Source organism: Montipora foliosa, chromosome 2, assembly GCF_036669935.1.
Source record: "Montipora foliosa isolate CH-2021 chromosome 2, ASM3666993v2, whole genome shotgun sequence".
Taxonomy (NCBI): domain Eukaryota; kingdom Metazoa; phylum Cnidaria; class Anthozoa; order Scleractinia; family Acroporidae; genus Montipora; species Montipora foliosa.
The window spans coordinates 43,167,164-43,193,815 of NC_090870.1; the positions used below are offsets into that span (position 1 = coordinate 43,167,164).

Below are 26,652 nucleotides of genomic sequence, written 5' to 3' on the forward strand. Positions count from 1 at the left end.
TTTCTTTGCAATAAATTTAAGTAACCTTGTACAACGATATAATATACGCTTTGATAAATATTATTCACTCATAAAATATCCATGCTTTCTTTTGAGCCTTTTTTAATTACATAGTTCGATAAAAATGCTTCATATCTTTATTTTGTCCTTCCATAGAATAAATTGTTGTTTATTTAAAGCTAACCCCACCCAGTTTTGAAATTATAGCTTTGTGTCAAAGTTTAGCCACAGATGGTTTTCAGACAGGTTTTTGTGGCAAAAAATATCGGGGGGAAAAGAATAAGCAATAAAGTGAAACATGGTTGGCTGACTATGGAATGGCATTAAATTTTCTTTTGTGGCTTTTTGGGGGCAAGAAGCTGTGGAGATTAATAAGCACCTAGTGATCGTTACAAATTTAAGTAATAATGTTGAAAATACTTGTAGCAAAGATGGCTTTATCTTGCTATCCTGATTTTCCTAACGTTTTTTGTATAGTTTACTTTGCCACCTCTTCTTTCCTCTTTTTGGCACCAACTTTGTGTACATGTTCATTGTATAACAGGTTCTTACACCATGGATTAGCCAAAACCTTTTGTCTTTTCAGCGTGCAGATTAGATATCAACTGGTATTTTTGTACAGAAATCTGAGCAAACAGAGTTACTTGTTTTTGCCAGTTGTTTTTTCCAGGGTACTAGCACTTATTATGTTGAGAAGCGAGTAGACAAGCTGTAAAAGCAGTGAAAGGCAAGATCTTTCTGCAAGTTGCAATAATGTAGCTCTTGTAAAATAGGAGAAGATATCCAGGGAACAGGGCTACTGCAAAAATCATAGCCCTGAAGCCTTGGGGGCGGTTGAAATCTGTCCTAACACAGTGGCTGGAAAATAATAATGAAACTGCAAATTATCAGTGCTTAGGAAAAGCAAATTTGAAGAATATTAATAATTAATATTGAAGAAACGGTTTAACAGGGAAAAACAATCCTGATTCACATGCCACATGTTTCTTTCTTTCAGTGTGAAAAACTAAGCCATTTCATTAGATACTTAAATGTTCTACTTTTTTGTTTGGGTGCAAACTGTTCCAAGAAAAGCTTCTTACTGTAACTCCCGTCTTGTTATGATAATAATAATTATTATACTTTCCTAGAGTTATGGGACCTTTATGCCATATAACCCCAGTTTTAGAGCGGAGGGGTTGGCGCAGTGGTAAGATCTCTGCCTTCCAACCCTAAGGTCCCGGGTTCCATTCCCGGTTCTGCCGAGACTGGAATATTTGGCGACCTTCTTTCCCGCTAAAGTTCGCTCAGCTTTCCATCCTTCCAAGGTCGGTAAAATGAGTACCAGCATGCATGGACTGCTTAGAAGCGGCTGCAATTTGCGCCTGTATATGCTTCCAGTCCGCTGGGGGTAAATTGATCATTGTAAAGTGCCTTTGAGACGTGTGATAAGGGCGCTATGTAAATGCACCACTTTACTTTACACAAGCCTTGTTTGTAGCTGTGAGTATCGGTGGCCATCTTTTTAGTTCATTGTGTTCTGCTTTAGCTTGAATCCACATTTTACACAAATTATAATCATTTAATTACATGGTTGCATAATGTGACAACAGTAATATTCCTGATACTAGTTCAATTAAAATTAAAGCAACGTTAATTCAAGGCAATTCAATAGAGGTAATGTTCCACTGTGAAATGTCACAAAGATAGTTGGTGTGATTGAAAGATAACTTTTACAGCTCGAGGCCTAACAAGGTGTTAAATGGTGGAGGTTAAGCAAATTGTGAAAAATGCAACTTATATAACAGCTAACTAATAAACAAGCTGTAACTGGGAAAAAGCGAAGTTAGAATTGAGTTTCAGTAAAAGTTGTCTTAAAAGCACACACTGCGGCATTTCGTATAGTAGATGCAAATTTTAACTCTTGTCTTGACAGCATGGTTTATTGAAAGTTCTTTTGCTTTCAATTGATATTTGAAATACTTGCAGTGCTTGATGCCATTATGTATCTAAGGGCTAATTTGTGCCTGTTTCAAGAGGCTGCCCTGTGCAAGCTAGTAGTAGTAGAACTTACAAACAAATGTTGAATTAGGGTCACCATAGAGAAATAAACTGATGCTGTTAAAGAGTGGTTTAGCATATTATTGGTGTGATTGAAAGATAAATTTAACACCTCGAGGCCTAACAAGGTGTTAAATGGTGGAGGTTAAGCAAATTGTGAAAAATGCAACTTATATAACAGCTAACTGATAAACAAGCTGTAACTGGGAAAGAATCAGCAGAAATTGCTGTTATGATCATTCAAGGACGATAATCCTATCAAAAAAATCCTATATAAAGTAAAAAAGGGGCTTTGTTTAGTTCAACATAATTATTTTCAAGTTAAGTTTGTTTGTTTGGTTTTTTTTTTTCGAATTTTCGACTTTCCTTCAGCAAAAAGAAGCATTTTGTGCAACACCCTTGAGAAGAAAATCGCAAAATTATCCAGAGGATGCCGACTGGGTTACCCCACCAAGATGACTTTAGCAGCTCCCTTCAGAAGATAATTATCATGTAGTGGGATTGGGGAGGGATGTTATATGGGTCATTTGAACTGGCCAATGAAAACTGAAAATATCTTAGAGAATATAACAAAAACCATTTTAAGATTAAAAAATGCTGTTAACCAGTTTGAAAGTAATTTAAGGGATCAAATAGGCTCGCACAAAATGTCTGGTTAATTTAACCTAGGGAACAAGGGAACACAAGCAAATTTTAAAAGGAAAAAATTCGCTAGGACACCGGGTCAACAAAATAGAAGAATCGCCCGAGAACAAGCCGTTAAGCTACTGCAGTTGCTTACAAATCAGGTTCTTCATGATGATTTACTTTGCTCGATATATATATTTTTTTTGTACGGGGCCATTATGTCGACACTTCTGAGGGAATAAATTGTCAATGGCCTCTTCCACTCCGAGTGCAGAGGTAGGGTACCCAAGGTTATTAAGGCGAAACGGATGATAACTGAGGCCCTCCCAAGATGGGGGATTTGTGAGGAGAAGGGGGGGGGGGGGGGGGCTTAGACCCCTCTAGATTTGGACCCCCGGGGGACACCCATATTACAGCTTATTTATTTAAGTGTTTATAGATACAGAGTTACCGGGTAGATTTTGGATCGGGTAAACTTGAGGAAAAGACTTAGATCAGTTAATTTTCACGGCGGCATTTCGTATAAAAGTACATAGATGCAAATTTTAACTCCTTTCTGACAGAAGCTTAAATAATGCACTTGGAATTCATAGAATTGTCGTGTTATCTTTTTTAATGAGGAAAAAAAAAAGTAAAGTCAGAATTAAGCTTCAGTTAAAGTTGTTGAAAGCACGTGTTGAGGCTTTCTCGTAAAGCGTTGCTTTTTCTTCCATTTGATAGTTTGAATGGGCGGGGCTTGCACAAAGGAGGTGCCTTTTTTTGAAGAAACACGTCTTGGTTGTAAGACGCGTTTATAGAAGTTTACTTGATTTCAAGGCTTCAGAATATTTTTCCTTTTTTATAACCAAACTTGTCAAGTCATGAGTTCTTCTATTAATTTTCAACAAGGAGAAAAAGCGAAGCTGGAATTGAGTTTCAGTAAAAGTTGTCTTAAAAGCACACATTGCGGCATTTCGTAAAGTAGATGCAAATTTTAACTCTCGTCTTGACAGCATGGTTTATTGAAAGTTCTTTTGCTTTCAATTGGTATTTGAAATGGTCAGCGCTTTAAAAGAACCGTTCTCGATATTTATTCTAACAGACTTACTTTGTGGTGAGAAAGAGATGGGAAAGAAATTCTGCGCTTTCATAAATAGAACAATTGCTATAACACATGTACAATAGAATGGACAGTTTAATTTTGACCAATAAACTTCGCTTACACTAAAAAGTATTTAAAGTGTCCCTCGCAAGAGTGAGTATAGTAATCATTCCGTTTATAACTGTTCGACCGAGATGGCTGAGATCAAATTATACAACCAAGTTTTCCATTATCTCCGAGATAATCAGTATCCCGAGGGCTGTACAAAGGAACTACGCGTGAAATTAATCCATTAATCGCCCTCGGGCCTATGAGATTACATATACTAATCAAAAGAATACTTATTTTCAGGGGGGTCCAAATCCGCTGTGATATCGGCACTAAGTCCTCCCAGAAAAACATGTCGTCACTGACGACACTGAGTTCGAGTGGAGTGGCAGAGATGCTTGACATCAAAGTTTGTTCGTGACATAAAACATTGTTTCACCTAAATACATGCAATGCCATGCATGTATACGAAACACCAATCATTGTCCCATAATATCATCATCATATCATATATCTTTATTTACCCTCGGATTTTTAGAGTAGCTTGGTGTAGCTAATATCTCCGAGCATTTACCCTCCCAACCATGATACACCACAGAAGACAGACCACAACACCGGGAACTACATGCCCTACTCTTTACGACAAGTGTGCGGGTTCTTTTACGTCCCACAGGATTATGAACATTGAAGGGTTGTGAGACGGGACCTCCGGCTTATCGTCCTTATCCGAGAAGACTAGAGAGTCTAACCATTTGCAGATGTAATTACAAAGGCAGCACTCTCTCCTCAGTTATTTAAAGACCCTGAGTGTTGGTCCGGCCGGAGTTGAACTCACGACCTCCCGCGTAACAGCACGGTGCTCAACCAACTGAGCCACCGGTGCGCGGTAGGTTTATTAATGTGACGTAACATTTTACCACGGCAACAGGAGATATCTAAAAATTCCCTATTCTCCACTTGCACAAATGCCATAATACACCTCTTTTACCGCCTCACCTCGACCCAAACCTCCACTCTTTTTTCGCAAAGCTCTCCCCACTATCTGGGAGCCTGGAACAGGCTATTGTCTTTCATGTTATACCGGATCAGGAATAATTAACGTCCATAAAACAAAGAACAAAGCGAACATAGAGCCGTTTTCAATTGACTGTCGAAAGTAATTAGCGACTTGCTTTGGTTTTGCATTATACTTCACTGATTGGTTCAAAGTTCTCGCGCCACTTTTTCAACCAATCAAAAGTGAAACCCAAACCAATCGTGGCTAGCGCGTGCACATTTTCCCGCGCTTTGTGTCTACTGCGTGTAATTACTTCGAGTCTTGATTGGTTTACTGAATTGCCTCCGTCCTTTTTATTGGCAAGAGTAATTACTTTGGTTGTGGTTTTACGACACTTGATTAATAGCGATTGAAACTCGCTCCACAGGCATTCTAGTCCCCATGGCCCCAGAGGCCGCGATTCTTTCGGTTAGTTTCTCACCGAGAATAACGACCTCTGGCCAGTTCCGAAATACGCGCAGTCTCCGTGGGGGTCTATTTTGATAACCGTTGACAGCTACTATTATATAAATTGTTTCAAATTTCTGAGATTGCGCAGACGAGCCGGAAGTCCGTGATTCGCGCGGACCGAAAGAATCGCGGCCTCCGGGATCGAAAATGCTTCACAGGCAGACAACCCATAGCCATATGATCGGGACAGGAGTCATGAATCATTGAAAATTGATCAAAATCAAATTAACCAATCAAAAAGCACAGATTAATAATTTTGTCTCCCTTGGGGAAAATCTGAGTTTTTGATTCTTTAATTTGATTTGATCAGATTCCATTGATGGCTCGTCAGTCCTGTCCCGATTGTCCCGATCATATAACGATTGAAAAAACCTGAGCGAAGCTTGAAAATCGAGCAGGATTTTGAAGTTGCACAGCCGTGTAAATGCAATGATTTTATGGCACGATGCAAGAAAAATTATCAACGTTTTACGTGCCCAAGGTGGGGAGGCGAGCGACCTTTGAAACTGCGAGAAACTCGGCTAAATTCTGGAGGCCCTCGGCCATGAGCGGTCTTGGAAGCTGAACGCCTTGTCTATTTATATTGTAGGTGACGACGCGTCGGATCTGAAGGGGAAATCGAAGCGTCCCAAAAATCCATCAAATCAGTCAGGACAACGCAGAAAATAGTGGATCATTGAACTTTATGTATCTGGCTGTCCATAAAAAGAATTTTCGAAAAGAAACATCGCGATTTGAAGTTTTTATGGAACATTTTCTTCGATCAGTTGAATCGGCCGTTACAACTGTCTCAAAATTAGGGAGCTTAAGCACGCGCGTTTTTCAGACGCGGACGGCAACCGGACCGCGCACCGGTGGTTCAGTTGGTTGAGCACCGGACTGTCACGCGGGAACACTCAAGGCCAGTCTTTAAATAACTGAGGAGAAAGTGCTGCCTTTGTAACTACATCAGAAAATGGTTAGACTTTCAAGTCTTCTCGGATAAGGACGATAAGCCCGGAGGTCCCGTCTCACAGTCCTTTATCATTAACTCTGTGGGACGTTAAAGATCCCACACACTATTCGAAAAGAGTAGGGGACAGTGTTCCCGGTGTTCTGTTCTGACCTTTCCAGCATGTGGTCGGCTTGGCAGGATTAGCTTGAAGGGCTTCTGTGTGAATGAGACCACAATTGTGTATAATAGCCAGAAGTCAGGCTACTTAGCCAAGTGCTGGAAAAAAGCATACATACAAGCATACAAAAACCCGCGTGCTTAAAGTTTCTAATACGGAGCTTAAGCATGCGCGTGTTTGAGTTGAGGTGAGTTGTTTTCCTTTTTAACTTGTCTTCACACAACCACACTTACATTTCCAAGTATCTTTTCTCCATTAGATAATTTTATAATAAAAATCTGGGAGACACCACTGTCCTGGCGGGCGAAATGTTCTCTTCCGGTTGCCGTCCGCGTCTCAAAAACGCAAATAATTTGGGAATCTTAAGCACGGGCGTTTTTGAGACGCGGACGGCAACCGGAAGTGAGCTGTTTTCCCTTTTAACTTGTCTCTCCACAACCACATGCACATTGCTAAGTATCGTTTCTCCATTAGAGATGATTAGTATAAAAATTCGGGAGACACCACCGTCCTGGCACGAGAAATGTTCTCTTCCGGTTGCCGTCTGCGTCTCAAAAACGCGCGTGCTTAAGCTCCCTACATGTGACGTCACGCTCTCTCGCATCCTTTGGGTTTGTGTTTTTTTTTTTGTCTTCCACTATTTTGGTTTTTTAAACCTTCGTTTCCTTCGTTTTGCGTTTTATGTTAAGATGGCACTTTTGTTGCCATGGTAACCAATACTAGTACCTAGTCTTTAGTGACTAAGAGCCAAGAGGGAGGGCCAGGTCTTCATTGGTGTCCAACGGCTCTCTGGTGACAATTATAAGTTAGGTAAGTTTTATCTGGCTCTTAAGTTAAGATGATGAGATGAGATAAAGTATTATTTCTCCTCGGTTATAATCACAAAAAGGGGAAAAAAGAGTCTTTTTTATTCCTATTTTATTGCAACGTACTTAAATTTGTCCGAGATTCTTGTGACTAGATGAGACAAAGAAAGCATTATGTAAGCTTATGTATCTTGCCCACTAACTGCATTTCCGTACAGGAGATTTCAGTTTTTGCAAGGCCAATCCAAGCACATCGATGAAAATCGAACTTGCTAGCTCCAAGCGTAGCTCGGAACGTGAAATACTTTAGTGTTACATAATACACCGTATATACGGTTGAACCATTCACACAGAATCAACGTAGTCGACCGTGAAACGACAGAACTTTGTGTTAGAAGGATAATGCCCTTTTGAAGATTGCGAATAAGATCGTAATAATATTCACTGGCAAGAACGAATTTGTTTTGTCCTATGAAGTTAGTTTCGTTATGTAATCAAACAAAGGAGGCATAAATTAATTAGTACCAAAAGACACTGCAATCCATTTCATCAAGTCTCAATCTTTTGCTCTTCTTATGAGGACAACTGTAAATTTCTCTGTTAGTAGAGGTCTCTTTTCTTTTTGCGTTGTACGGAAAAACAGAGCTCTGCCGTGGGTCCAAACTCTTCAAACCGCATACCCCATGATCCCCTATGATATGTTTGCTGACTGTGACTTGAGCCTGCTGTTTCCTGCAAATTCCTTTACAGTAATTTTGATGTTGTTATGAATCCTCATGTGAGGATTTGGTCATTAAGTGAATGCTGTTGGTGCAATAATTATTGCTTGAAACACTGAGTTAAAATTGACCCATGGCAGAGCTAGAGGTCTCTTTTCCTATACTCGTCAGCCCAGTGAATGCAAAAGAAAAGAGACATCTGCAAGCAGGGAAACTGTAAATGAAATAATATCAAATCAATGAAAAATAATCAAATGAAACCATGTTATCTCGCAGTGATGAGCGCAAATTTCTATTGCGTCGAGAAGCCTGGAAAAAAAAAAAAATTTCAGGCTTCTCGACGCAATAGAAATTTGCGCTCATCACTGCGAGATAACATGGTTTCATTTGATTTCATACCCGCAGTACAATATATGATGTATTTCATATATATCTTTCAATGAAAAATAAAGCAGATTATAAGTAAAATGTTGGCTTTGTTTACAAAAAAACTTCTTCGAGTAGAGCAGAAAACCAACAAATTCATTCCCCATGTGGTATTGAGCCCTGGAACTGTAATGGAAGGCCAGTGCTGTTACTACTGTGTCAGCTCTTCTACTCCTAGATTCATGGTGGAAGCAATGGCTTATAGAGAATTCTGAATCGAGGCCAAGTTCTTTGAATTGTTATCAAAGCCTAATATATTGTCATGGTAAATAACCCAGACATTATTTGCTTATCTTGCTTGGAATTACTACCCCCTGTTGAATGTACCTGTGATGAGAATGTGTACCTGTTTATGAGCATCCAGGGGTAACAGTTCCATTGTTTCTCAGACAAGTGAACCATTATTTTATGACATCAAAAGTCAAATATTAGTAATCTCGTACTAGAGATGCATGAGTAACGTCATCTGGCTGAGGTAATATAGTGTTGTTCTCCATCTTTAGTGGCCAATAAAGTGATTCAGTGTTTAAGCAAAGCATTGGAAAGATGTGGGGTTACTTGTTGCTATCAGTATTTGTTCTACTGCCTCAAGATGCTTGCCCTTTAAAACCATGTTCTGGAGATACCAGGGGAGACAGGTCAGTTTTGTTCAGATTGGTATATTTAAGAATAGTGATGCTACGTGTGATAACAACAACTGTGATCATGATTAGTGTTACCTAGTTAGATGGCAGCCTTGATGGTGATGTCCTGCTGCGTTACTGCTAAGTGATGGTGATGATGATGATGATGATGATGATGATAAAGATAACATCAATGATCATCATATGTGATGAGCTGGCAGGCGTGTAATATTGTAATAATGATGATTTTAAGATTATGACATTTATGGGAACAAGGTGCTGACCAATTTCATTGACTGAAAAAAATCTTAAAGAGATCAAGAGAAAGAGTTTGGAAGAGGATTTTGAAAGGAAAGGGGAAAGAGAAATATAATTACAATGATAAAGCGGAGAACGAGGCCCAAAATACCTTTAAACTGGTTACTTTTGAGAGAGCTCATCCCAGAAATGGAGCCTACTGGTGGCTAATATTGGACTAAATAAGGATTCCATTGCTTAATTTTTTTCATTTTTATTGCTTGGACGATTTTGTAGTCTTTCTGTTACAGTTTTCCAGAGCACAAATTATCCTTGGCAGGTTTTTTATACAGGATGTTCAATCATGAATTAATGACCTCATTATCACTTTTGTAGGCGTTGCAATCATGATCCAACACACAGAGTTTGTGCCAAGATTGGCGTTCAACATACTTCATTTTGGAAATTTACTGGACAACGCTCATGGTGTGGATCACAGAGTAAGCGAACTTGTACTGTTTACAACCAAGTATCAGCACTCTATCAGAGAACCAACTTTAAGATCCAGTCAATGGATGAGGACGGCTGTTTAGTTCTGGATTGAGGCCAGTATCCTCTCTGGCTGGACCAATACTCTCTGTCTTACTGCACCCTTAAATAATAAATATACAGACTCCGATGTTTATTTCACTGTTGCCAATGATATTTGCAGGGACATTTGGCAGGCCATTCGAAACAGAAACTAATGAATTAATCTCGGATTGCAATCAGCCGATCACAACTCCAAGTGTTGTGCGACCCCTTAATCTGTTGTGCTACATTGACCGACAGAAGTGAAAAATGAAACCATTGATTGGAACTGAACTAATGAGAGTCTGTAAGAAAAATATATTTATGAAAGTGGCAGGAAAACAACTAAGGAGAAAAAAAGCTTCCTTTATAATGATTACATCACTGAATGGTTGGACTCTTCAGGGCTGAGTACATTTTATGCTTGCTCAGCGATTTTCTCTAAACACTTGGCAAGCAACTGTTAAAAACTCTTTACATCAAAAGATATAAAGAGAGAGACAAAAACATTACATAATTTTTTAATTAAATAAACCCAGGCAAGTGGAGAAACCCTTTGAACAAGTGGCTACTGAAGTTTGCTTGCACAATTTGGGAAATGGGGATTTTAACTTTCTTTTAGGCCTGCTCTTTAAGACCTTTAATCGTCGTGTCGGTACCAATGTCCTGTCACAGTTATGTTTCTTACTTGCAATAATAATGTTATTGTTCCTCATCCAGGCGACTATGGAGATCAAAATGATGGCAAGTTTCGATGCCCAGCTGATAATCCCACCTGGTGTATATGTAAGTGGGCCACGGCCAAGTGGATTGAGGGAGAAGGTTGTAACGAGGTAAGTTATTGTTGTTAGTATGAAACTGAGATTTCAATACTTTTACTTGATCCTCTCTTGTGTGGGAGGCACGGTGGCCTCATGGTCAGTGTGCTCGACTTCGGAGCGAATGGTCTGGGTTCGGGACCTGGCCGGGACATAATTTGTGTTGTGTTCTTGGGGAAGACACTTTACTTCCTCGGTGCCTCTCTCCACCCAGGTGTATAAATGGGTACCAGTGAAATGCTGGGGGTAACCCTGCGTTGGACTAGCATCCCATTCAGAGGGGAGTACAAATACTCCTAGTTGCTTCATGCTACACAAATCAGAGATAAGCTCCGGCCTGATGGGCCAATAGGCCTGTAAGCTGACTTTACCCTCTCTTGTAAAACCAGTCTAACTGCAAATTTAGACACTATTTTCAATTCACGCCTTCTCTTTTTAAAGAGAACCTTCACTTACGACAAAAGTAATTTTAAACAGTAGCGTAACCATTTCTAATGTTTGCAATCAAAGTACTTTGAATGTTTTTTTTTTCAAAGAAATTATTTGTGTCGGAAATAAATGAATTTAAGATTTGAAGTTCCCAGTTGCTGCCATCTTCATGGTTGTGAGGTTTCCTATTCTTGTGACACAAAGATAAAGTTGTGCAATGGCAATTTAGGGGCAACCTTAACAAGGAAATTTGAAAAGTGAAAATAAGCGATTCCAAAATTCATTATTTCCAGCCTTTTAGGGAAAAATTGTCAAGCAGACGTGATTGCAAAGTAACATTATCTTGAGAGAAAGCTTGTGTGCGAAGTCTTTTTTTAAAAAGCAGTTTCATTCGCTTTAAATGGCCTATTATTTTCTCTTTAATTAATATTTAAATAAAAGCTACTTTTCAAAGTAGAGACTGAAGCGCATATTCTTGTGTTTAACTTCACATTGCACTTTAATTTCCCGGCTCAACAGAACATTCAGTTTGATTGTGATGCCACGGACGTGTGCGACTTAAAGGTAACAATACTTTGATCCTTGTCTTGTCCCTGTAATTTCAAGTAGTAGCTACCCAAGGAGATCGCTTTGACAAGCGACCAGTCCCCAAACCAAGCCTTCGTGAAAAGAAATTGAGAAGAGGGTGGGGAGAGGAGCTCTTTTCGTCCCCCCATCCGTTTCTAAAGGTTGAGGGTGTCACTCGCCAACAAACAACATTAATTAAACACTACAAAAGGTCGGTTTCCAAACTTCACGACAAAGCTAAACATTTTAAAATCAAAGCTTAGGCCTAAATTCTTTTAATATCTAGCTTAGGCCTAATTAGTCTTCAGCAGCGATATACTATGGTAGACTTAAATATATTTTTTAGAAAGATGCTGTCTTGATCTCCAGTGGTAAAGAAACGTCACGAGCATTCTCCTCTGCGAAGCTTTTCTCGGCGAGGTAGCGATCAAAAATCTGGAGAGATTTGCCACAAATCATTGACTGTACGATCGTTGGGAAAGAAGCGGTTCCTATGGAGTAGAAACTCCGGGTTCAAATCCAATCCACGGATAGGTTTTATTTCCTTGTTTTCTCTGCTACCACAAGTCCTGGGACAGTGTCCAAAATTCACGATAATAGTGAATTCAAATTCACAACACAAATTTAATTAACAATTCAGGATAATCGCGAATTCATGGGCGAGAACGTGTTGCTCAGCAACGAACCAGATTTTGATTAGTTGTAGACTTTTGTGGTGGTGGGAAAACGTAGTCAGTAACCGTTGTGATCAATCATTATAGGCATCTTACAAGGATTTTGATGTCCATCTTAAGCCTGCTCATGATTGTATGAAGATTAAATGCAAAACAGAGTGGGATGCCTGTCGCGGATCAAAGCAAGCATCTTAGGATCTGTTCAATGCGTTGTCAGACAGACGGTCACGAAACTTGGAAACGCCCAGAAATATTGATGGAAAGTACAAAGGGATTATTAATCAATATTACTAAATTTTATTTATGTATTTCTGGAGAGGACCTCAAATTAAATAATATGTTACTATGCATTCTTTATATCTTAATTGACTTTAGTTCGCCATTTTGCAACCTCCCATCTCTGCCTTGGATGGACATTGAAGCTAATTTTGAGATGAAACTCTCAGATTATAGGGAGATTTCACGTTACGGTATCGCCGACATCTTGGTGAGAGAAGGCAAGGAATTTCTCATTAACAACTTTGTTCGTCCAGCAGCAAACATCTTTGTCTCAAGAGACAAACCATCTCCTACTTGTTTTACAGCGGTTATCAGTCACACGCGCTGAGGGAGACTTAATCCCGTTTCAAACGTCGAACTTTATATGTGCCGAATCTAATGCAAATGAGCGAAAACAATAAATTTTTTGGTCATTTGCATTAGATTTGGCACATGTAAAGTTCGACGTTTGAAACGGGCCTTACTGTGTTAATGTGCAACATTTATTTAGTTCCCTACAATTGTATAGGGGATTGGATGGCATTTCTGTAACACTTTTGAAAGAAGCTGGCCCAGTATAAATCATACCTACTCTCACGCATGTAGTACATTTATCCATTACAAGTGGATATTTTCCAGACAAATGGAAATTTTTCAAAGTATTGCCCTTATATAAGGAGGACTGTCACATCAAGTCTGAACCTAACATCCACAGGCCCATATCCATCCTACCAATAATTGTTAGTAAAATAATCAAGAAGGTCATTTTTAATCAACTTTGTGAATACGTAAATAGCAACAATTTGCTGGCAGATTCGCAGCATGGTTTTAGACCAATGAATTCTACCTTGACTGCCCTGCTTGAAGCTACTAACAATTGGTACCTAAATACTGATAACGGCCTAATTAATGGGGTTCTGTTTTTGGATCTAAAGAAAGCCTTTGATACGGTTGACCACAGCATACTATTAAGGAAGTTGCTGCTCTGCTTGCACCTAAGTGGTTCAAATCATACCTACATACGTAGTTATATAGGTATGATGTACATATGCCAATGTCAGAACTCCGTCGGACTACCTTCCTCTCAGTTGCGGGGTCCCATAAGGGTCTGTACTTGGACTCCTGTTGGTTGTATAAATGACCCTCAAGAATGCAGGCTATCGTCATCTGTACTGATGTATGCTGATGATATGTCCCTTACGTTCTCCGCCGATAACCGTGCTACTCTTGAAGAAAAGTTAAACGAAGATATTAACGAGGTCCAAAATGGCTACAATCCAATAAGCTCACATTAAATGTCAAAAAGACAAAATATATGATTATTGGAAGTCACTATAGACTTAGGCATTTAAATGAGGACCTAGGTATTAAAGTAACTAATCAGCAGTTGATGCGGGCGACTACATTAAAGATATCTGGGAATTGAAGTTGGTGAGGCATTGGGATGGCAATGCCAGACATGTCATCTGTAAAAAAGTATCTGCAGGCATTGAAACGTACCCGCTCCCTTGTGCCTCACCATTCCTTGTGGCGAGTGTAATAGGCTTAAGTCCTTCCCTATGTAGATATTGCTCTGAGGTTTGGGGTTGCATGGGTAAAATCCAGTGTGACAGACTCCAGAGATTGCAAAATAGGGCCAGGAGAATTGTAACCTTTAGTGATTAACACAAAATCTGCAGCAATAATTCAGGACCTAGGGTGGCACAACCTTGAGCAAAGACGCTGGAAGCAGCTCACAATAGGTGTTTTTAAATCATTGAATTAACAATTATTCCATGAGCCCGCGTTGGATACGAGATGGTAAATAGCCAGAGGCGCGTAGCACGAGTTGGCTATTACCAATCTCGTATCCAACAAGGGCGAATGGAATAATTGTTTTATTAAATTCTCAACCTCAGTTTTGCTAAATTTTATTTAAGTTTAAGAAACGACCGGAAATTGACGTGACTTCCGGGCGCCAAATATTTTTTGCTGAGAGACGTTAGCGCATTCATTTCCATAGAAGGTCAAACGCAGGTATAATGGCTGGTAACCGAGATCCATTGAACCAATGAGAAAGCTAGAATTGCATTATTCGAGGTACGGTTGAGAATTTAATAATAATCTTTATCCGGATGGTTTAAAAAATTTATTTGAGCCAACCTTCGAATCCATTCATACAATTTGCGGGGGCTCCTGAGACAGTGCTTTTGTGCCCCGGCCCCGTACCGAGGCTGCTAAGAGGGCGTTTAGCTATAGAGGTGCTGTCATGTGGAATGGCCTTGACACTAAAGTTAAGGAGGCGCTTGATCTCAACTCTCTATGGTCTGCTATGATTTGAGGGAGTTGTGAAACTACTTACTTTAGTGTTATGAAACTTGTTTAGGAAATTCTTAGCTCTAGTGTTCACTTTTTAATAATTTTTGCTGAGTGCAATAAACTTTCGAGTATCAAGTAAAGCTATGATCGTCGCAGTTATGGACGCAATTTTAGCAATTGCGTAGGGAAGCCTGAGAAATTCAGGACTTCAATGGGGTTTGAACCCGTGACCTCGCGATATCGGTGCGTTGCTCGCCCACATATGGAGCACAAACCATTGTTAGCTATTGTTTGGACGTCGATTGTTTATTTCCATATATGGTCATTTGAGCGAACATGGGCCCCACGAGTTTCCTGTAGTTCTGTGATAGGGCATTACAGCGGTCATCAGTCACACGCGCCGCTCAACGACATTTTTCACATTTCGTAAGTAAAAGTTAGGTGGACGTCAATCAAATGTTTCCATGACGAATTCGACTGCCGCCAAAAGAACAGGATTATTGTCATGGAGTAGTGGCAGCAGTGAGCCGTTTACATAAAAATTACAAATGACTTTTCAGGTCAGCTTCAGTCGTTTCCGACTATGCGATAGAAGATCAGCTGATACATCATCAGTAGCTGAAAGGTGTTACCACCGTCTCATGAGTTTGAGATATCACCATCATTGTTTTCTCGTTTGCGGGCGCTTTACGATCTTCCAGTTACTAGTTCCAATGCTCTGCCGCTGAGCTATAGGAGGCAATTGCCCTGCCGTGCTACTTGGACTCAAATTGTCGAGATGTAGCTTTCTCGCAATTTAGTGAGATGATGAGATCATAGACTACGAGCAGTCTGTCTTTCACCACTTTGTTGAGGACGAGGAGAACAGGCACGCGGGAAATCTGTATTCGAAGAGGCCATTTCGACTGACTAAGCGGCGAAAGAGGGATTGCTCGTAGTCTAGAGAGATCGTGAAGAGACGTTGTTTCCAACGATGACTTGGAAGTAGAAAATGGTTTTACTATATATCTTGACATAAGATGAAGGCTCCATCAAGATATATCATTCATAAAATATCATAAAATACCATGATAGTTTCGTAAAGTAGAATTTCCTTTGTAGGAGGGACGTAAAATTTGTTCACTGGCAGTGTACTCGCGAATCGCTCCCCTGAATTTGTTGACAAATAATGTGTAAACCTAGCCTTGGATGTTCAAAAGGTAAACGGCGCTGTCCTCAAGATAAATCGCTGTTCAACGTATAAGGACAATCAAAACCAATTGAGAGTGTGCAAGTTAGAGCGGTTTTCAATTGAGTGTCGAAAGTAATTAGCAAATTGCTTTGGTTTATGATTACTTCACTCAGTGATTGGCTCAAAGTTCTCGCGCCACTTTTTCAACCAATAGGCTAACTCAGTCAATGTTGTACCCAATTCAAACCCTTTGGGAATAAAACGTTTTGTTCCAGGTATTTCCATATCATTTAAATATGAATGTTACATTATAATGCAAATACAATACACAAAGAATCTTAGTCCCGGGAGATTTGAATTGTGTACCACATTGAGTTAGCCGATGAGGTCTATCAGAAGTGAAACCAAAACCAATCGTGGCTCGCTCGTGCACATTTTCCCACGCTTTGTGTCGGCTACGTGTAACTAAGTTTTGATTGGTTTACTGAATTGTCTCCGTCCTTTTTGATTGCCAAAGTAATTACTTTGGTTCTTGCTTTTTACGACAGTCGATTGAAACTCGCTCTAACGAACAGTGTATCCATGTTCTGGACAACCGAGGCCCGACCTTCCCCGCCTCTCAAACAATACCACGCCTCACATAAATTTATGGTTGGGGACTAGAATCGATTTCCTTATTTTTTGACGCCATGTGAAGAGCTGGTCGACGTCATAAAACCCCGAAAAATGCTTGCGTAATTAGCTGTCATGCGGGTCACGCAAGAATAGTTTGCTGTCCTCCCCCATCACCCGTCCTGTTGCATAAGGTCCCTAATAGAAGGGTCAGGGCGCAGTCATTACAACGACTCTGGTAATTGGGTGAGAAAATAGACAACGGAGCTCAATCTGCAGAGTTTGTTTTGTATACAACATTTTCAAACTCTTCGTTACAATTTAAACGCCTTTATGTACAAGTAATAGAATGTTTTTTATATCATTCAGTAAGAACTGATGCTAAGTTTTTACTTTCAATGTTTGTTTTTTAACGGCGTCAATAGTCTCATCCTGGTGTGAGGAGTGTTCTTGGCATCAAACTGATCATCACCATAATCACAAACCCCACAATAAAACCAGCTAACATGTTGTCTTGAAGCTTTTGCTGCAGTTGAAGCTGATCCTCGATTTCTTTCTTCAGTTTATCGTAATTTTCACATTGTTTTCTCAGCATCCCTTCGTATTCTTGAAGTTTTTTCTTCAACGATTTCCCTTGATAACCTTCAAAAAAAAAAACGGCAGAATGCGTTGAGAATTATTCGAAAAGGTTATTCGTAGTAACATTGCTATTAAAGCGCTTTCAAACTCTCAGGAAAGGCGAGTCATGAAACTAGATCCGTACGGAAGGCCTTTTGCAGCTGGTGATCGCGTGGTACAAAAGCGCCATACTGGAGAGCAATTACAAAAATTTAGTTTTATCAACGGAGTTGATAATGTAAATTGGCAACCGTACAGAGATTCTAAAAGCTGACGTTTCGAGCGTTAGCCCTTCGTCAGAGCGAATCGAGGAATTATGGGTTACGTGTAGTTTATACAGTAGAGTAGGATCGAGAGTAGGAGCTACGCTATTGGTGGTAACATGGCAACGTGAAAAATAGTTAAATGAAAAGCGTTCGTTAATACCGTGAGGATTAAGGGTGCCGATTTGGAAGATGAATTATTATTTTAGAGTGGTTTTCAATTGTGTGTCGAAAGTAATTAGCGAATTGCTTTTGTTTTGCATTACTTCACTCAGTTATTGGTTCAAAGTGCTCGCGCCACTTTTTCAACCAATCAGAAGTGAAACCAAAACCAATTGTGGCTCGCGCGTGCACATTTTCCCGCGCTTTGTGTCGGCTACGTGTAATTACTTCGAGTTTTGATTGGTTTACTGGATCGTCTCCGTCCTTTTTGATTGGCCAAAGTAATTACTTTGGTTTTGGTTTTACGATACTCATTTGAAAACTTGCAACTTCAAATCATTTTGATTTTATGTTTCGAAATGAATTATGTTAGTTATTACAATTCAGCCCACTTTTTAGCGGTGTCCGTTGAGTGTGCGGAGGCCAAGGGAAACGAGACTTTCGGGTCAACATTCTATTAGATTGAGAGAAGATATTTAGCACGTGAAATGGGAAAAAATAATGAGTTCCTATCCAGAATTTACGTTTTTCTCAGAAGATTTGGGGTTGTTACTTCGGTGTCACAGCGTTTTGTGTTCCCCCGAACACTGGGCACTAGTGCTGTGTGTTCCCCCTTGCCTACCCTTAGAACATGTCAGTGCCAGTATTTTGTTACAGGTCATTGTTGTACCAATACAGAAAGTATCCTAGATATGCATAAAAGCTAACCTAAGGCCTAATTAGGCCTAAACAGAAGTTTTTTGGGCAAAGGATAGCTTTTATGAATGTTTAGGATACTTTCTGTATTCATATTCTGCTATCATATTTATCGTTATGAAGTGATTACTTTCCTTTATTTTCATATATATTTTTTTGTTTTGTTGTATTCTGAAGTCGGGGCATCTTGAAGGGAACACGTAGCACTGAATTTTTTTATGGGGAAGGAAGGGGGAACACACAGCACAAGGGCCAAGTGTTCGGGGGAACAGATAACACGGGGGAACACAAAACGCTGTGACATCGGTTAACACAGCTGTTAGTTTTTCACACGCCCAATAATATATATATCCGCTTCTGTGACATAAATTTCTAATTTTGTAGTCCCTTAGGTTTTACATTTCTTGCATGTTGTACTCAAATAATTCGTTTTTTTGCTTTAAAAATAACTTAATTATATCATCTGGAAGGCAAGAGATCATCTCTCACAAATCAAAATTGAAGGAATCATTGACATTTCGGAGATTAAAAAAGGGCCAGAATTTTCCAGTTATAATGTAAAATAATATTTTTATTTCTCCGTTTGGTTAAAATGCATTTTATTTGTTCTTCATTCGATTTTCCTTCATCGCGTGATTAGCCCCTGGGACGTGGGCTCAACTGTAATAACAGCTATTAAAAATTCTAGTTGATTGGCCACTACACCTCACTGTGTAAATAGTTTATCCTGAAGTAAAAATAGATACGTTTCGTTTCTGAGGAAACGAAAAAAACTAACTAGTGTTTCGTTTCCAGACTGAGCAGCTCTGGGGATGAGAAATCAGTGCCGCATTCGACAAGCTCGATCCCCTGGCCTGCTTCTTCCTCAGGAGTTACCAGGAGTACCTATTGGATTCCTAGGCCTTTTTCTTTTTTGTTATTTTCGGATTGGCCCAGCCAGCATTACTCCTGGGAAAACCCAGTTTCTGCGCCTTCAATGCCACCCAATTTGTGTAACATGTACCACAGGCAACCCAGTTTACTCCCAAGGAGCGTCTAGTTTCTTATGTTTCAGTTTATGACTGTGAAGTGAGAATCCAAAACGGAAAAATGGTGTGAACACAACTCATTATCATTTTCAAGTACGGGTTTTGCTTTAGCTGTGGAAGTTCCATGTTCATAAACCTTAAGCTTCATGCAAACGGACGCAACATTGTGGGCCAACAACTCCCAATATTGGCCAATAATGTTGGGAGTTGTTGCGTTGGTAAGTTCCATAAAATTTCAGCTCTTTACGTGAGAGCGTCCCTCATAAATCCAGTGCCAAATCTAGGCGGTACGGGCAAGCAGGGAACGACATTTGCAATGTCTGTTATAGATATGCCTTGCAGGTCTGCAAGAGTAACAAGATCATGCCATGCCAGTAATGCTACTATCTATACTACCAAGAGATGTAGAACTTTAACTTACCAGCGTTCATTCTTTATACGTACAAGCAGGATCTGGAATTCTCTACCTACCTACATTAGAGACAATTCTCTTTCACTCGCTTCGTTTAAAAACAAACTTATTGAATATTATACAAATGCTCTCTTGAATATTAACAACCCGGACAATCCTAAAACATGGAAATCTGTTTGTCCTAAATGTAATATGACCCGACCCCTTGTTAAAGATATAACTTGCTGTTTTTAACTATTTAGCTTAATATTTTTGTAATTCAGTATTTATTTTTGGGACCACAGTAATTGGTTATGCTGTTGTGGCCTCCCTGCCCCATATTTGTTGGGACGAAGTCAAGTAAAATAAAATAAAATAAAATAAAATAAAATAACAATTGAGACAAGCACACTCATTATGTACTTTCTTCAAAAATGCATCAATAATTCATGAGCCGAACAGCCTATCAAAACTTCGATGAAACGTAGCGTGCATGAGCTTTAAACCCGATAACACAGTCCTCATTAAAATTCTTTATATCAAGAATAGTAATGAGGTCCGGTTTATTTTTCTTAAATGCTAATATCTTCCCCTCTCATTTTGAACCATTGTGTGGACTCCAGAGGGACTCGCTTTTTGCGGAATGTTTTTGAAGCCGTTCAATAAACGGGCAGGAGTGTTTTATTGGGTCTAAGACCACTCGGCTTCGCCTCGTGATTTTAAACCCGATAAAACACTCCTGCTCGTTTGTTAAACAGTAGATAAAAGAGCTCAAAAACATCTATATTGTATTATCAAAGATATTACAGATATCTAAATTATATTATAAAATGAAATACCTTTACTGTCATCCAACATTTCTCTGATAGTTTCAATCTTTGTACACGTCTCTTCCAGTTGTTCTGTATGATTGTCGAGGATCTGCTCATGGCTCTGGAGCATTTCATACAGATCACGTGGCCTTACCTCATCATCACTCACATTTGTTGATCCAGCGCAACGATCGAGTACCAACTCTGGCTTAACCTGGTGAACATCTGAATTGAACGACAATCTTTCTTGTAATTATAAAATAAAATCAACTTTACTTGTCCTCTATAGCTGAAGGATAGTATCCCCTACCACGTGAGTATCGAAAGCGATTTTAACAAATTAAAAATTTTACTGAAGACTCATCTTTTCAGTTTAACTTTTAATTAGGATTTTTAAATCAGATACGTTCTAATAGTGATCATAATAGATAGATTTAAAATTATTAGTATTATTGTTAAACTATTATTATTTAAACTGATTTGTGGAACTGCGTTTTTACAGACCGACTAGTTATTTTTAGATTGAATTTCCCGCGAATGAGAATCCCGCAGGAGCCCGAGGACCAATCACAAGAAACTAACGTGAAGTCATAAACCAAAGCGGCTCCCTTTTTTTGCTGAAAAGATACTCCAAAAATAAATCGGTCTGTAAAAATGCCGTGGCTCATGGGCTCCTACGGAGGTTGAACTGGTCATCGTACGGCTGGCAAGCGGCTAACCCTCATGTAGACGGAGTGGCTGGCATATTCCAATCTAAGATCATTTTACTTTACCATTATTGTGAGTTTAATTAATCAAGCAAAGACTTGTCACCCCAACATATGTCACTTAGCTTCGAAATTCATTGTTGGCGCTGAAAACAACGATGTTGGTAAGATATCCCGGCTAACTTTAACCAGTAGGACGTCTTGCGCAGACATAAACTTAAAATATGGCATGAATTTGGTCATTCCAAGAATGCCGCTGACTTTCCGTCACTTTACCAGTGCCCAACTTTTCAACCTAAGCATGAACAAAAATGGCCGCCGAGGTGTCAAGTGTGAGAATCGTGAACGATAACCTCGCAATCCGGTACACAGGGCTTTTCTCTGCCAAGAGTTGGGCCCAACTTTTGGCGGAAAAGAGCCGTGTGGACATGGAAGTTGAATAGGGCGGAAAATGCCGTTAAGACTGATTATCTTTCCCACTATACGAATCTCACCAAAAAGTTAATATTGGTTGATTGGGCAAAGAGTATTATGGATAAGAAAGAGTAGGGGGAAAATAAGTAAACTTCTGTAAAGAGGAATTCCACTCTGATTTCTTCCAGCTCCTCCAATCGAATGAATTTTTTTGCTCCTTACCAGTGTCGGGTTGATTCTCTTTTTCCTTCTTATCCACTACAATTGTTTGGATGACATTTTCGATGTCTTGAATCTTTACATGGTGGTCTTCGAGAAATTTCCGTTGATTTTCCAAAATGCGCTCCATCATTTCAAATTTCTTGGACAAATCATCAGCTTTAAGCGGTGGATCTATTTCTGCAGTTGCACCATAATCTCTGCTCTGGCCTTTACTTTCGTCTTGCCTTTTTAACGACTTTCGTTCAGATGGGTTTCTCTGAGACGAAACTGCGCATAAAGATTTGCATTAACCTTTTACAAGAGAAAATGAGGGGGGGGGGGGGGCAGAGAAGGAGGCTCCCGGTCCAGCCCTTGGGATATGTCATGTCCACGAAAGTTATTTTTAGACGAGCGGAAGCCTTCCGAGACGTCCGCATGCAGGCCAACCTCGGTCCGATGTTTGAAAGAAAATATATATTCATCAGCCTTCCACGTGCGCCATCATTTTCTCTTTTCACTAAGAACCTGAGAGCGGGGCAAGACTGCATGCGGACGTCTCAGAAGACAGACGTCCGCTAGAACAAAGACTTCCGCTCGTCTAAAAATAACTTTCGTGGACATAACATATCCCGGCCAACGCCTTGAGCCTCCTTGCCTTTCATAGTTCGACCCCCAACCTCGTTCCCAGGGTTTTCCAACTTCCAGAGTAGAGCGGTGGAAGCGGAGAAAAACCCTGGGCACGAGGTTGTCCTACCCTTATTTAAATACCTACTTGCTATATTACGTTATGGAAAACTTTTAAATTGTCACATAAAGAGAATCCAATTACTTCGACCAACAGTCATGCCAAGAGAACGAATAAATCGAATGACCCGGTAATAATCCCAAGAAAGTGCAAGAAGCCGGCTCTATAAGGCACGCAATGAAGACCAATGAAGCACTCATCAATAGTAATCAGAGATTCGTGCCAACCTTCCCCTCTGCTATCTGTAATATTTGTCTAGGAGTAATAAATGGATTTGTTTTCTGAAATTGGACTCTTGATTTGTATCTTAGATTCGAATCATTATTCACAAATTACCGTCAGTTGTTCGCTGTGATAAAATGGTTTATTTTCCTTGCTATTGTGAATGTTTGCTTAACTTGTTGGATTCAAAAGCTAACCGAGACAAAACGGGAGCCTGAGTCTGAAATTATAACGATAAAGCTAGTTTTTCATCTTAACTCGAATTATGGTTCCTTATGATCTAAGATCAAAGAACCGTCTGTTTTTAATTAATATTTATAGCGTCAGAACATAAAACTTTGTGACGAGTAGCCGCGTTACATATTGAATATATTGCATACGGAAATTTTTTTTATCGACCGGCGCCGAAACCTTCAGTACTGGTGAATCATGATTGCCTTTTCTACAACGAAGAAGCCTTTCTGTTTTACAAAAATTTCTGGAATTTTTCTTTGCAAGCCGAGAACATGTGCTAGCTCTTCGACAAATGAAGCAAGAAAAAACAATTTTTGAACTTTCCTGCTCTTTGATCTTCAATGTACAAGTAGCATTTAGGGTAAAAAACGAAAAAGAAGTATGCCGTAAAGCTTCCGGAAACGTTGAAACGTTCTCTTAATATCCTATACTGAGCACCTTCACATTAATACAAGCTCGTGCCTCAAGCTGTCATGCACTAAATCATCGTGCTCAAAATATATTCAATTTCAGTGCTTTGAAAGACCGTACAACACATGAATTATTGACTTGTAGTGAGCTATGCATAACCATAAGGATCTTGCGTGAAAATTCTTCGTCGATATTTACCCTTCAAACTGTGGTTCAAAACGTATATTGTAACTTGTAAAACGGTAAATAAAGCTGAGTGTAGTTACCCTGTTTCGACCTGTCTTTTGATAACTCCAGCTTATCGCGAAGCTCCTTAAATTTTACCAACAACTGGCCCATTCCTTCGGAAAAGATTGCCACAGCTCTCGCTACTGTTACCTAAAGTTGTTGCCAAGAATGACAGCCAGCCTGCTTCTAGAAAATTTTCCTTTACAAATATATTAAAAAACAGATGCATCTGTTCATTGCAGAAATTTATTCTGGCGTCAGTCTGCACTTGTCGATCCGAATTTGTTATTACTCCCGGTAGCAGCTGTGTAAGACTCCGTTTATTCATTGGAGGAAATTTTACTAGAGGTTTATCTCCTACATCTCTTAATTTAACTATTCTGTGTTGCCAGAATAACACCTCTTACGAGAAATACAGGTGTATAAGCCATTTAATTCACGCCAGGCCTTAAACTTTTGCTGAACCAGAACTGACGGTCGTACCTTGGTTGACATCTTTTCGGTTTCCATTGGAACAAGATCTTTGTTCATTTTGAGTTTTATCTTTCTTGCGTTATTTAAGTTCGCTTTTGTCGCATCAAGTTAACCTCGACTCAATGGTTACAGGACAATTACTGTTAAAATTCACGAATTTCCGTCCTAACACCATCCACGTCATAGTAAGTGGTCATTCTTGCAAGGCCTTTCATCACACTTGTCATTTCAGGGAAGATTATGCGACTGTGGATGAGAGCAGGGCATATAAAATTGCGGACACGTCATTTTGATCAGCAGGAACTGAATAGGTAGTGCCAGAAGCACGTGACCTTAAATTCAAGGTCACGTGCTTCTGGTAATACACGAGAGTTAAAGATCATCGGAGATCATAGCAGTAACTTGAATGGGCAGTGTCACGCTATTTTAGTCAAACTTCAAAACAAAGACTAAAAGACATCCTTGCATGAATGAAAATCAAAAAATAATGCTGCAGTTTTGTTGCCAATGACCATTGAAGTGCACTGAAGCTATTCTTTGTTGTTTGCAGCCAAGGATGGAGAGGATGGAAATGGATTGAAACTTCAAAAAAACTGGCCTCTATTAGCTTGTTAGCGGCTACCTGCTGGTCTCACCTTTCCCGTTGTCAAATAAGTTGTTGTTGAAGAAACAATGTTCTGCAGTAAAGACATACTTTTGAACTGCCGGAATGAAACAAATAAACGGCTAAGTTCTGCGATCATCACAGTTAATAGTCAACGCTACTTAAGCAGTTACGAAAGGAAAGCCTGGACAATTCAGGCTCAAACGCCGGGGATTCGAACCCATGCCCTCTGCGACACCGGTGAAGTGCTCTGCCAATTGACGGTTATGAAGCCAACTCGGAGGTCGTTTGTGAGTACGTAAATTATGATATGGTGAATGAACAATCCGTTGCTTCTAAAGTTGCGTTCATAACTGCAATGATCTCAAAACTTAGCTTGTTTTATTTCCGCAGTTCAAATGTATGTCTTTATTACATTGTTCCTTCACCGGGTTCAGTTACGTACTCACAAAAATAGACCGAGTTGCCTTCATATCTCACCATTAATGACCAACGTCCAATCACACAGCTCGGTGCAATTCTTGGATTTAGACGCTTATTCATTTTCAAAGAATCTGATTAAAAGAGCGAACATGATCTCACTGAGATCGCTTCTGTGAAGGGACAGAAGTGCCTGTAGGCGAGCGATAAGTTAGCTTATTATATACCCAACAGAATATCGCGTTTCTATAAGGTGCGTCAGGTTAGCGGTATGACGTTGGTTGATCGAGCGTGTTCCTAGATGCTCTACATCTTTGATAGGTGTTTTTGTGTGTCTTTTGCCAAACAAAAATATATTGCGGTTAAATATCTACTAAAAGGGCTTATGTTTGGGTGAAAGTTGTCTTTGGGTTGCTGGTAAGCCAATGGAATTTGATTCCATGAAAGTTTTAGCCTTCGACACGCCTCGATTCGTGGAGACATAAACCCTAACCCTGGTCCTGGCATCTCAGCAACCGGCAATGGCAGAAAGAAACCGGCATGGAAGTTTCCCTGTCTTGACTGTGAAAAACCTGTTCTATGCAATCAGAAAGGAATTCTAGTATGCGATGGTTGTGACAGATGGTTCCATACCAAATGTATTAATATGGATCTAGAGACTTACGTGGCACTGAGTCTCTTTCAAGTTGAATGGCTTTGTAAAAATTGTGAATTGCCATTTGATTTTTCCGACTCTTTCTTCGAGTCATCAGATATCTCCAGCGTTTTTGAGTCATCGGAGGTCTCCTTCAGCCTGGAGTCATCGGAGGTCTCCGATGATCTCCGACAGATCAAGTCTTCGATCTAGGAACTTAAACTTGAAGTTCTAAGCTTGAACTGCAATAGCATAAGAAGTCAACATAAGAGTGGTCTACTAAAGGTGCTAGCTGACCAAGAGAAGCCTCATATCATTATGGGATGTGCAAGCTCGATGATTCCATTAGCTCATGCGAGGTTTTACCGAGAGAGTATGAGGTCTTTCGGAAGGATAGAAGAGACACAAATCTGGGAGGAGGGCTCTTCATTGCTGTTCATAACTCGATTTATGCCACTCGCCAAACACAACTTGACTGTCAAGCCGAGTCAAAATGGATTAAACTTCAAATAGCTAACCAGAAGTCTATATTCCTTACTTCCTTTTACAGACTTCCTGGATACAATTTGCAACCATTTGCGGCTATTAAGGAGACATTGAACAAGTTACAATCTAATGGGTCTTTTCCCAGAATTGTCATAGCTGGTGATATGTCGATTGGACCACTGCTGTCATCCATGGAACTCCATAATATGGTCTTGAACCAACCAAATATTTTGAGATATTATTGGTGATCATATTCTCCACCAGCTTGTTAACTTCCCT

The 26,652-nt window shown here is 39.8% G+C and overlaps 3 protein-coding genes across 3 annotated transcripts in view; 2 read left to right on the forward strand and 1 right to left on the reverse strand.

Moving 5' to 3' along the window:
- LOC137993182 (flotillin-1-like) overlaps window positions 1-2,108 on the forward strand; it is a 20,580-nt gene extending 18,472 nt beyond the window's left edge. The window contains exon 15 of the mRNA XM_068838882.1: window positions 1-2,108. This exon is cut by the window's left edge and continues 69 nt beyond it. The gene's annotated coding sequence lies outside the window, so the exon portion shown is untranslated.
- Window positions 2,109-7,088: 4,980 nt separating this feature from the next.
- Window positions 7,089-12,632, forward strand: LOC137993183 (uncharacterized). Its single transcript, XM_068838883.1, has 6 exons — window positions 7,089-7,225; window positions 8,870-9,004; window positions 9,623-9,726; window positions 10,517-10,629; window positions 11,563-11,607; window positions 12,372-12,632. Exons 2-6 carry the CDS (start codon window positions 8,913-8,915, stop codon window positions 12,477-12,479), a joined length of 462 nt encoding a protein of 153 aa, XP_068694984.1. The 5' UTR covers window positions 7,089-7,225; window positions 8,870-8,912; the 3' UTR covers window positions 12,480-12,632.
- Window positions 12,633-16,891: 4,259 nt separating this feature from the next.
- On the reverse strand, window positions 16,892-24,026 carry LOC137990825 (uncharacterized). Its single transcript, XM_068835937.1, has 4 exons — window positions 23,794-24,026; window positions 21,937-22,203; window positions 20,621-20,818; window positions 16,892-17,265 (listed from the first exon to the last, which is right to left on the reverse strand). Exons 1-4 carry the CDS (start codon window positions 23,864-23,866, stop codon window positions 17,051-17,053), a joined length of 753 nt encoding a protein of 250 aa, XP_068692038.1. The 5' UTR covers window positions 23,867-24,026; the 3' UTR covers window positions 16,892-17,050.
- Window positions 24,027-26,652: the final 2,626 nt, after the last annotated feature.

Excerpts from the sequence above, each read along its gene's own strand:
- LOC137990825 (XM_068835937.1), bottom strand. The coding sequence starts at position 23,866 with ATGGGCCAGTTGTTGGTAAAATTTAAGGAGCTTCGCGATAAGCTGGAG. Across the intron at positions 22,204-23,793 it reads AAAAGACAGGTCGAAACAGG|TTTCGTCTCAGAGAAACCCA; the intron begins GTAACTACACTC and ends CTTTATGCGCAG. Across the intron at positions 20,819-21,936 it reads AGAGAATCAACCCGACACTG|ATGTTCACCAGGTTAAGCCA; the intron begins GTAAGGAGCAAA and ends CGTTCAATTCAG.
- LOC137993183 (XM_068838883.1), top strand. The coding sequence starts at position 8,913 with ATGTGGGGTTACTTGTTGCTATCAGTATTTGTTCTACTGCCTCAAGAT. Across the intron at positions 9,005-9,622 it reads GGAGATACCAGGGGAGACAG|GCGTTGCAATCATGATCCAA; the intron begins GTCAGTTTTGTT and ends TCACTTTTGTAG. Across the intron at positions 10,630-11,562 it reads AGGGAGAAGGTTGTAACGAG|AACATTCAGTTTGATTGTGA; the intron begins GTAAGTTATTGT and ends CCGGCTCAACAG.